At 42.4% G+C, this 12500-nt stretch overlaps 1 protein-coding gene across 3 annotated transcripts in view; it reads right to left on the reverse strand.

The window, feature by feature from the left end:
- The window catches only part of LOC122254635 (tubulin alpha-1C chain), a 59713-nt gene that overhangs the window by 41098 nt on the left and 6115 nt on the right, over window positions 1–12500 (reverse strand). For all 3 annotated transcript variants that reach the window (XR_015191172.1, XM_043018436.2, XM_086538712.1), the window contains exon 2: window positions 9395–9608. Coding sequence is in view for 2 of the 3 variants with exons in the window: in XM_043018436.2 (XP_042874370.1) it covers window positions 9395–9608 (214 nt within the window). In the remaining variant the exon portion in view is untranslated. The remainder of the gene's footprint in view (window positions 1–9394; window positions 9609–12500) is intronic.

A 12500-nucleotide genomic window follows, 5' to 3' on the forward strand; every position in this document is an offset into this window, starting at 1 on the left:
CACACACACACACACACACACACACACACACACACACACACACACACACACACACACACACACACACACACACACACACACACACACACACACACACACACACACACACACACACACACACACACACACACACACACACACACACACACACACACACACACACACACACACACACACACACACACACACACACACACAGACACACACACACACACACACACACACACACACACACACACACACACACACACACACACACACACACACACACACACACACACACACACACACACACACACACACACACACACACACACACACACACACACACACACACACACACACACACACACACACACACACACACACACACACACACACACACACACACACACACACACACACACACACACACACACACACACACACACACACACACACACACACACACACACACACACACACACACACACACACACACACACACACACACACACACACACACACACACACACACACACACACACACACACACACACACACACACACACACACACACACACACACACACACACACACACACACACACACACACACACACACACACACACACACACACACACACACACACACACACACACACACACACACACACACACACACACACACACACACACACACACACACACACACACACACACACACACACACACACACACACACACACACACACACACACACACACACACACACACACACACACACACACACACACACACACACACACACACACACACACACACACACACACACACACACACACACACACACACACACACACACACACACACACACACACACACACACACACACACACACACACACACACACACACACACACACACACACACACACACACACACACACACACACACACACACACACACACACACACACACACACACACACACACACACACACACACACACACACACACACACACACACACACACACACACACACACACACACACACACACACACACACACACACACACACACACACACACACACACACACACACACACACACACACACACACACACACACACACACACACACACACACACACACACACACACACACACACACACACACACACACACACACACACACACACACACACACACACACACACACACACACACACACACACACACACACACACACACACACACACACACACACACACACACACACACACACACACACACACACACACACACACACACACACACACACACACACACACACACACACACACACACACACACACACACACACACACACACACACACACACACACACACACACACACACACACACACACACACACACACACACACACACACACACACACACACACACACACACACACACACACACACACACACACACACACACACACACACACACACACACACACACACACACACACACACACACACACACACACACACACACACACACACACACACACACACACACACACACACACACACACACACACACACACACACACACACACACACACACACACACACCGTTAAGATGAAGAGGAAGAGGAGGAGGAGGAAGAGTAGAAGGAGAAGAAGAAGAAGGAAAACAAAGAGAAAGAATAAAAAAAGAAGAGGATGAAAGGGGGAAAAGGAGATGGAAGAGGAAGAAGGGAAAGAACGAAAGGAAAGAGAAAAAAGAAAAATGAAAATATGACGAAAGGAAAAACGAAGAAGAAGAAGAAATAGAGAGAGAGAAAAAGAAAAGAAAATGCTTCTGATTATCGAACGCAATATTCCACATTCACCGTTTTCATGTCAGACCTCCTTACATCTCCTCTTCCTCCCTTCCTTCCTTCCTCCTTTCTTCATTAATTCTTAAGCCACCTACTTCCTTTGTTCTTTCCTTCTTTCCCTATCTTTTAATTCCCTGTCTCCTTACTTCCTTCGTTCTTTCTCTAATGTCCCTACTTCCCTCCCTTTCTTATTCACCCCCTTTCTTCTACCTTCTCATCTCCCACCTTTCTTCCTTTCTTCCTCCCCTCTCTCCCTCTTCTTTCCTCCCTCCGTCTGCTTCCCTCCTTCTACTACCCCATTCCTCCCTTTCTTCTTCCTTCTCCTATTCCAAGTCATCACAGGAAAGCCAAACGAATCACGCAACATTAACGTACTGGTGTGTGCAACGTTGCAAACAGCTGTGTGCAAGGTGCAACACGGAAGTCAAAAGGCGAGAGCAAGGAATGGATCTTCAATCTCCATCCTCCTCCTCCATCAATGTTAAAGTCGTAGTAGAACTCCTACGGGGACGACTCATAAGTACGACTTTCGAATATGGCTCACATGTGCAACTTACGTGTGCAACTTACGAACATCGCTCACATGTGCAGCTTACGTGTGCAACTTACGAACATGGCTCACATGTGCAGCTTACGAATGTGGCTCACATGTGCGACTTACGAATATGACACACGAGTGCAACGTACGAATATGACTCGCATGTGCAACGTACGAATATGACTCGCATGTGCAACGTACGAATATGACTGTGCGACTTAAGTTTGCGACTCAGAAGCACGTCTTAAGAGATCAGCTTTTTGTCTTCTAAGCTCACCACCGTCATGGTTTCCGGGCGCTGCTGTTGCCATGTCAACACCGCATGTATCACCCTTCTGAAATGGCCGTTACTTCCGGTTGCCTTACAAGTAACCGTAATATGGTGTGTCGTGACACGTTTATGACACGTTTATGACACGTTATGGTAGCGTAAATCTGTCGGGGTGATGGATTTGGATTTCTGTCAACGCTGCAAGGAAGGAGTCGTAATGCAGAGTGTTGCTCGAAATAATATGGGGTTAAAAGGTCATATCCTTTGTTGGTGTAAAGGTTATTTGAACCGAATGCGTGAGGTATATTATGGGCCTATTTATTTCCTTAACAGTTGAGAAATTCAGAAAAGAAAAAGAGGGAGTTTTCTGAAGACTTGATGGTCGGGTATTGCATGGCAATGTGGTACACTCTCAATCGTATGAGTTTTTTATTTTTATTTTTTTTATTCGTCTTTCATTTCTTTTGTTTTTCTTATTCTCTTCCTCCTCATTTTTTTCGTTCAAAAATTACATGTTTTATTTTCTTCTTATCTCTTATTTTTTTCCCCTTAATTTTTTTTCGTTCTTTTATTCTTCTTTCATTTCTTTTGTATTTCTTCTTCTCTTCCTTCTTTTTTTTTCGTTCATAAATTTCTTGCTTTTTCTTCTTTTTATTCACTTTCATTTTTTTCGGATTTTCCTTTCTTCTTTTTCTTTTTCTTTTACTTCTTCTTCTAGACATTTGCTTCTCCTTTTTTCGCCTTTTTTACATTTTCTTTTCGTAAATAACACGCATACTAGAGAAAATAGGATGAGAAAGAGAGAATAAGCTTATTACATAACAAAAGAAAGGTAGCACAGGAGAGACAATAAAATAAAGAGATAGCGTTGAAGGGAGACAGAGAGAAAGGTGGAATATAAGGGAGAAGGGACAAAGAAAATTAGGAAGAGGAATAGAGAAAAAAGAGTGTGTATAGAATCGTAGTGCAATTTCCCTTTATACATTTACTGGCACCTGTTTCTAAATCCACCCGTATAGTTATTTTTATCCCTCTATCAGTAATCTACCACATATATTTTTTTTCTATAAAGAATGAACATAACAAATAAAAATAAATAAATAAAGAAGGAAAGAAAAAAACTGATGATAATAACCATGATCACGAAATTCAACCTACATTCACACACGTACACACACACACACACACACACACACACACACACACACACACACACACACACACACACACACACACGGGAGTATTAAGACATAATGGGTGACTCGCACACCGAAAATACACCGAGCTTTACAATTTGGGCGAAGATCGATACGCTAGATCGGCAGTCAGCTTTGTGTCACGCTGACGAACGTGGGGAGAAAGGGAAGACGTAGAGGATAATAAGAAGAGAAGGGGTGAGAAGAGGGACGGGGCGAGGGAGGGAGAAGAGGCGAGGAAACGCGAGGTTATAAAGAAGGGATGGGGAAAAAAAGGTGAAGGGAAATGAGTAGGATGAATAAACGAAGGGAATGATGGAGAGATAGGGATAGAGAGAAGATTTGTATTATGATAAATGGGGGAAAACGGATATGTAAGAATCAAAGGGCAATGGAAAACTAGCAAAGCATAAAACAAATATGAACGAAAAATACTTAACAATTACTTTAGACTACTTTAGTTACAACACAAGTTCAATTAATTAGACTTTAGATTTAGTCGTGTTACAATTATGACGTCACGACATGACAAATCTGTGATATGATCAAAGATTATCTTCTAACATATCAGAGAACATAAGTTATTGTATCTCTTGCTGGTTGACCTGGAAATCCGATTCATAAGTGAAAGCTGGATACAAATTCCGTAGAGTTACGCCACTCCAAAATCGTATCAATCAATAAATATATTATTCAGCAAATAAATGAATGACCAGGTAGTTAGAAACACCGAGAGACATATAGATAGAAAAATAGGCAGACAGAAGGGTGATCAGACAAGACAATAAGACATAGATATAGAAATAGATAGAGAAATATGAATGGCAAGATAAAGCTATATGCATAAACATATACATAGCTACATACGTAAATAATAAAATAAATCCATAAATGATGAAATGAAGAATCACAAACAGAGAGAAAAAAAGTTAAATGAAAACATTACCGCCTTAAAAACTACCCTTTTCTTAAGCAAAAGGAAAGACATATGGAACGCAATCACAAAATTCTTTTCATGTGAACGTGGAATCAAGTTCCAGGAACACGTACACAGAGAGGTAGGTGTTGGTTGCTTGGTGGCGGGCGTGTATACCGAACCATACATAAGTTATTTGTGTGTCGTGTCCTTGGTTGTACGCAAGGACTTGGGCTGTGTGGATTGTGGAGGTTTTTTTTCTGTGTTACTTTTGTTTTTTTTAAATCATTTTTTGTGTCTTTATGATTTTTTTGTTTGTGTTTATATCTGTTTGTTTCTCTCAGTCTCGTTGCCGCATTCTTTCTCTTTTATCAGACTCGGTGTTTCTTTCTCATTGGTTTATTCTCATTCTCTTTCTTTCTTTCTTTCTCTCTCTCTCTCTCTCTCTCTCTCTCTCTCTCTCTCTCTCTCTCTCTCTCTCTCTCTCTCTCTCTCTCTCCCTCTCTCTCTCTCTCTTTCACCGTCTGTGTATAGACATGCGTTGCCATGGTTACGCAGAATCACGTATGATACTGAAAGCTCTCGTCACATGGTCATCCCTCCTTTTCTATAAATGCACAATAGCACATATACTGTACGTGAGCACAAACACACGATCGCACATCAATATCGTGTGTACATATGTGCGTATGCGTGTGGATATGTGTGTGTGTGTGTTACTAGATCAATAAATCATGGAAAGGAGGAAAAAGTACGGATAAAAAAAAGAAAGAAAAAAAAATCATATGTAAAATGGATTAGCATTAATCAAACCGACAATAACAAAACAGAAAACACGAGAAAAAACAAACAAACTAATCAATCGACTAACAATATTCCAGCAAGACTAGCTAATCATCTAACAACCACTAACTACACGAACTAAATGACTAACAAGCCTCTAACTAGATCAATCCTAAAAAATGGATAAAAAAGACACTCCAGGGAACTAATCGTCTAGATCCGAGAGTGACATTTCCACAAAGCTCCGGCGGTGTGACATAATGCAGTAGGAATGTTGCTCTCGGCGTTGCATGGAGGTCAACTTACGAGTATCGGAAGGGTTTCGGCTGATGTTCGATATTGGATGTAGGAGTGATTTTTTTTTTCTTTTTTTGTTTTGTCTTTCCGTCCGTGATTTCGGCTCTTCTCTTTCTTTCTTTCTTTCTCTCTATCTCTATCTTTCGTTCTCTCTCTCTTTCTTTCTCTCTATCTCTTTCTCTCTTTCTTTCTTTCTTTCTTCTTCTCTTTTTCTTTCTTTCTCTTTCGTTCTCTCTCTCTCTCTCTCTCTCTCTCTCTCTCTCTCTCTCTCTCTCTCTCTCTCTCTCTCTCTCTCTCTCTCTCTCTCTCTATCTCTCTCGCTCTCGTTCTCCCCACTCTCTCTCTCCCTCTCTTTCTCGTTCTTTCTCTCTCTCTTCCCCCCCTCTCTCTCTCTCTCTCTCTCTCTCTCTCTCTCTCTCTCTCTTGTTCTCCCCCTCCCTCATCTCTCTCTCTATCTATCTATCTATCTATCTCCTCTCTCGTCACCCTTATCACCCTTATCACCCAATGCTACCGACGTCCCATACAAGCCACACGCTGCCATACCACATTAACAACTTGTCATTTCATAAACCCCGATAAAACTCACATGACCTTAAGCTGGTTATAACTGCTCCGCCCGTATAGCAGTGGCCGCTCTACATAAACCAGAGGGAGTGCCTTCCTACTCTCTCTCGTTCTCTCTTTCTTTCTTTCTCTCTTTCTCTTTCTTTTTCTTGCGCTCTTTTTCTCGCTCTCTCTCTTTCTCTTTCTTTTCTTTTTTTCTCTCTCTTTCTCTCTTTCTTTTTCTCGCGCTCTCCCTCTCCCTCTCTCTCTCTTTCTCTCTCTCTCTCTTTTTTTCTCGCGCACTCTCTTTCTCTCTCTCTCTCGCTCTCTCTCTCTTTCTTTATTTTTCTCGCGCTCTCCCTCTCCCTCTCCCTCGCGCGCTCTCTCTCTTCCCTCTTTTATTTATCCCTCTTTCTTTCTCCCCCTCTTCCTCACTTTTTGCTTTCCTCCCACCGTCCTTTCCTCCTTGCCTTCCTCCCCTCCTCCCTACGTCCCTACCTCCCCTATTTTTTATTCCCTTCCCCCTCCCTTCCTACCTCCCTCCTTCCCTACCTTCCTACCCTCCCTCCCTCCGTTCCTCCCTCCTTCTCTTCCTCCCTCCTTCTCTTCCTCCCTTCCTCCCTCCCTCCCTCCTTCTCTTCCTCCCTCCCTCCCTCCCTCCTTCCTTCCCTCCCTCCCTCCCTACCTTTCCTCTCTCCCTCCCTCCCTGCCTTCTTCCCCTCCCTCCCTCCCTCCCTACCTACCTCCCTTACCTTTTCCTTCCCTTCCTCCCGCACAAAGCTTTCACGCGCACAGCACCTTCCTGGACCCCCCCCCTCCCTCCCCCCTGAAGAGCTTAGAGGAAAGCTTACAAGTTGATTACCTCTATCATTAAGGCTTACTATCATGGTCAAATGAGAGTGACCTTTTCGTCCCTCAAATGGGCCTTTTGTGTATGTGTGCGTATTCACCTGTGCGTCTTTTGTGTGTGTGTGTGTATGTGTGTGTCTTTTGTGTGTGCGTATTCACCTGTGCATCTTCTGTGTGTATGTGTCTTTTGTGTGTGCGTATTCACCTGTGCGTCTTGTGTGTGTGTGTGTGTGTGTGTGTGTGTGTGTCTGTGTGTGTGTGTCTTTTGTGTGTGCGTATTCACCTGTGCGTCTTTTGTGTGTGTGTGTGCGTGTTTCTTTTGTGTGTGCGAATTCACCTGTGCGTCTTATGTGTGTGTGTATGTGTGTTTTGTGGATGTTTGTGTATGAGCGTGTGTCTTTTCTGTGTGTGTCTTTTGGTGATTACGTTTTATGTATATTTGTTTATTTTCTTTTTAATTGTGTTTTCGTTTGATTGTTTGAGTGTGTATATTTCACAAACATCTCAGCTTATAAGAAAGCATTACAGCATATGCTAATGTATTCCTCAAGATTACTTTATACAAGGCTTTGCGTTATATCTATCTTAACTTTTGCAATTGCTGCTGAATGCACTGATTATTGCGACACATCGTGAATTTATCCCCAATCCTCCGACTTTAAATCCATTTCTCTGTTTCTCTGTTTGTCTGTTTCTCTGTCTCTTTCTTATCATCTGTAAATGTTTTTCTTTTGAATAATGACGCTCTTTCAAGTCAAAGCTTTGGGGGTATCGAGGTGGTTGGGTGGGTGGGTGGGGGAGGGGGGGGTGAGGGTGAACTAGCTCATTAAGAATGTAACTAAGACCAACAAATTTCTCTCCCTCTCTCTCTCTCCCTATCTCCCTTTTTTCGCCATCTGCTTTACTCTTCCTCTTTCTCTCTCGCCCTCTTCCTCTCTTTCTTTCTTTCTATCCCTAACCTATCTCCATTTCTCCCATTTGCCTTCTCTCTCTCTCTCTCTCTCTCTCTCTCTCTTTCTCTCTTCCTCACCGTCTCTCGCCCTCTCCCTCTCGCTTTCTCACCCGCCCTCTCCCTCTCCCTCTTTCTTCCTCACCCACCCTGACCCTCTCCCTTTCCCTCTCTCTTCCTCCCTTCACCCTCACCCTCTCCCTCTCTCTTCCTCCCCTTACTCTCACCCACTCTCATTCTCCCTTTCTCTTCCTCTCCCTCTCTCACCCTCATCCTCACCCCCTCCCACTCCCTCTCCTCGTTTCATCCTCGTCTTCACAAGCTACCGCCACACACCTCGAAATAAACACACACACAGAAAAAAAGTACTCACCAACAACAGTAGGTTCCAAATCTCCCTCTCCCTCTCCCTCTCTCTTCCTCACCCTCACCCCCTCCCACTCCTTCCCCTCGTCTCATCCTCTTCACACACACACCTCGAAATAAACACACACACATAAGAAAAAAAAGTAAAAAAAAGAGTACTCACCAACAACAGTGGGTTCCAAATTTCCCTCTCCCTCTCCCTCTCTCTTCCACCCCCCACCCTCACCCACTCCCACTCTCCCTTTCTCGTCCTCCCCTCCCCTCACCCTCACCCCCTCCCACTCCTTCCCCTCGTCTCATTCTCTTCACACACACCTCGAAATAAACCCACACACATAAAGAAAAAGTAAAAAAAAAAAGAAGAGTACTCACCAACAACAGTAGGTTCCAAATCTCTCCCTCTCCCTCTCTATTCCTCCCCTCACCCTCACGCACTCCTTCCCCTCGTCTCATCCTCTTCACAAGCCACCGCCAAACACCTCGAAATAAACACATACACACAAAAAAGTAAAAAAAAAAGTACTCACCAACAACAGTGGGTTCCAAATTTCCCTCTCCCTTTCTCTTCCTCCCCTCACCCTCACCCCCACCCACTCCTTCCCCTCGTCTCATCCACTTCACACACACACCTCGAAATAAACACACATACATAAGAAAAAAAAGTAAAAAAAAAAGAAGAGTACTCACCAACAACAGTGGGTTCCAAATCTCCCTCTCCCTCCCCCTATCCTCACCCCACCCACTCCCTCCCCTCGTCTCATCCTTTTCACAAACACACCTCGAAATAAACATACACATATAAAAAATAAAAAAAGTAAAAAAGAGTACTCACCAACAACAGTGGGTTCCAAATCGACGAAGACAGCCCTGGGGACGTGTTTGCCCATCTTGGTTTCGTTAAAGAAAGTGTTGTAGGAGTCGTCGTCGACTTCGTTCTGGGGCATCGTGCCATCGGGGTGAATGCCGTGCTCGAGGCAGTAGAGTTCCCAGCAGGCGTTGCCCATCTGCACGCCCGCTTGCCCCACGTGGATGCTGATGCATTCTCGCTGTGTTGGGGGGTTGGTGGGAGAAAGATGGAGAGTCAGTGTGAGATTTTTTTTTTTTTTTTTTTTTTTTTTTTTGGGGGGGGGGGGGGGTTGGCGTTTTTTTTTGGGGGGGAGGGGGGGTATTGTAATGTGTGGAAGGGGTGAGAAGTGATGTTTTTTTTATGCATATAAGGTTTCTGCGATTGTTTTAGGTTGTCTTAAGATTATTTCGTGATTGCAGGAAATGTAGTGAGCGAAAAACCGCTAATGATAACTTTGGTGTTTTTTTGTTTTTTTTCCTCTTCTACTTTTCACTCCATTTTTGTTTGTCTGTATCCATGCAAAATTACAATTAATACCCTTCCTATTTATCTTCCATCTCTTTATTACGTATATATCACCTATCACTCCTATTCACTTTGCGTTACGAGGGACTTTAATGGAAATCACCATCGTTCAGAATTTGTTTTCTTCTTCCAGCTGTTTACTCATGATAGTGTTAACTTTATGAATGGCACAAACGTAACTCAGTTTGTTTATAGGAGTTTGTGAATGGAAGAGATTAAAGGATACGATTCCATAAGGTTCCTTTATGATCGAGTGTGGATGCTATTGTACATGTTTATGGTAACACAGTGTTTATATATTTATTTTAGTTATTATCTATACATCAATTTGTTCATGTAATTAAGTCCCGTCATAATGAATAGTTGATAGAGCAACCAAATGGTTCATTTAAAGAATTTCAATCTCGTTTCATTTTTTTTTCTATGAATGTCATGTCTTTATATACAAGTAATTTCATTTGATCTTATGTAATTGACATATCAGTATCTCTGTGCATCTGCTCCTAATAAGATATGTGTTTGAATCTGACTTATTATCGTGTATGTATCTTTTTTATCCATTCTTTAAAATCAACAATAAGAAGATGATAAGTCAATTGCGGTATTTAGTTTTGATAAATCTAGATGAAAATAATAATTGAGACTGTTACTTATGATGACAACGACAGCAAAAAGAAAAATACATATAACAATGAAACTAATTTGACAATGATATCATACTAATGGTGATTCAGAAAAAACGGTTGATAAGAATAAACATTATATATATATATATATATATATATATATATATATATATATATATATATACATATAGATATACATATATACATTTATATATATATACAATATATATATATATATATATATATATATATATAATATATACATATATATATATATATATATATATATATATATATATATATATATATATATAATATATATATATATATATATATATATATATATATACACACACATGTATATATAACCCCCACTCTCACTCTCTCTCTCCTCCATTTGCTTAGCAAAACGAAGAAGGGAAGCTCAGTAAGGAGGTGCTCAGCTGGGAGATGAAATAGAGCTCAGCAGGGACAGGAAGGAAGGAGCTTAGGGGGGGGGGGGAGAAGGAGATGAGCACTCCAGGAATGGGAAGCAGATCACAGGCGAGGAGTGAAAGCAGAGCCGGTGAGCAGGCAGGAAGGAGAGCGCGCCAGTAGGCCATGTGAGCAGAGGATGGTTGGTCGGGGAGCCTGTAATAGGTAATGACTAACTGGTTATTGACTGAGTTGTGCATGGCAGCGGTCGATTGGAATGGGAAGAACCATGTTGCGGTAGCGGCTTTGGTAGCGGTGAGGGACTTTGGTAGCGGTAGCGGTTTTGGTAGCGGTGAGGGACTTTGGTAGCGGTGAGGGACTTTGGTAGCGGTGAGGGACTTTGGTAGCGGTGAGGGACTTTGGTAGCGGTGAGGGGCTTTGGTAGCGGTAGCGGTTTTGGTAGCGGTGAGGGACTTTGGTAGCGGTGAGGGACTTTGGTAGCGGTAGCGGTTTTGGTAGCGGTGAGGGACTTTGGTAGCGGTGAGGGGCTTTGGTAGCGGTGAGGGACTTTGGTAGCGGTGAGGGACTTTGGTAGCGGTAGCGGTTTTGGTAGCGGTGAGGGACTTTGGTTGGTAGCGGTGAGAGTAAGAATGAAGGAGCAAGAATGAAGAAGAAAGAGGAATAAGAAAAAAATGAGGGAGAAAGGAGGGGATGAGAGAATATGGAGAAAGAAGAGCAATAAGGGAGAAAGAGGGGATTGAGGAAACAAGAAGGAGAAAGAGCAATGAGAAAGAAATATGGAGAAGGAGGAAGAATGAAGAAAGATGGAGGAGGAAGAATGAAGAAAAAAGAGGAATAAAGAAGAATGAGAGAGAAAGAGGGAAGTGAGGAAGAGAGAAGGAAAAAGAGATTGAGGAAACAAGAAGGAGAAAGAGGAATGAGAAAATAAGAGGGAGAAGTAGGAAGAATTAAGAAAAAAGAGAAACGAAGAAGAATGAGGGAGAAAGAGGGAAGTGAGGAAGAGAGAAGGGAAAAGAGATTGAGGAAACAAGAAGGAGAAAGAGGAATGAGAAAATAAGAGGGAGAAGGAGGAAGAATTAAGAAAAAAAGAGAAACGAAGAAGAATGAGGGAGAAAGAGAGGAGTGAGGAAGAAAGAAGAAGAAATAAGGAGAAACAGGGGGAAGAGAAGAAAGAAGAGGAGAGGAGAGGAAGTCCAATGATCCGAATCACGATGCAATGCAGACAGGAATCAACTGCAACGGAACACGAACGAAAGTCAGAAAAGTTAAATGGCCGCTCTAACTTCTAAAAAAATTATATCATTCTTTTTTTTTTCCTTTTCCAAATTCTTTCTTTTTCTTTCTCTCTTTTTCCCCTTTTTGTTAACATTAATATCATTAACATTCAGCGTACAATAAAACAAAACAAAACATTATGATACACTTCTCGCGGTGAAATATCACGATCTTTCTCATAAGCTCGTAATCCCTTGACACGGTAATTCACAGCTGATAATATGTCATTA

Source organism: Penaeus japonicus, unplaced genomic scaffold (assembly GCF_977035675.1).
Source record: "Penaeus japonicus unplaced genomic scaffold, GWHDUDI00000001_assembly GWHDUDI00000007, whole genome shotgun sequence".
In the NCBI taxonomy this organism is placed as follows: Eukaryota; Metazoa; Arthropoda; class Malacostraca; order Decapoda; family Penaeidae; genus Penaeus; species Penaeus japonicus.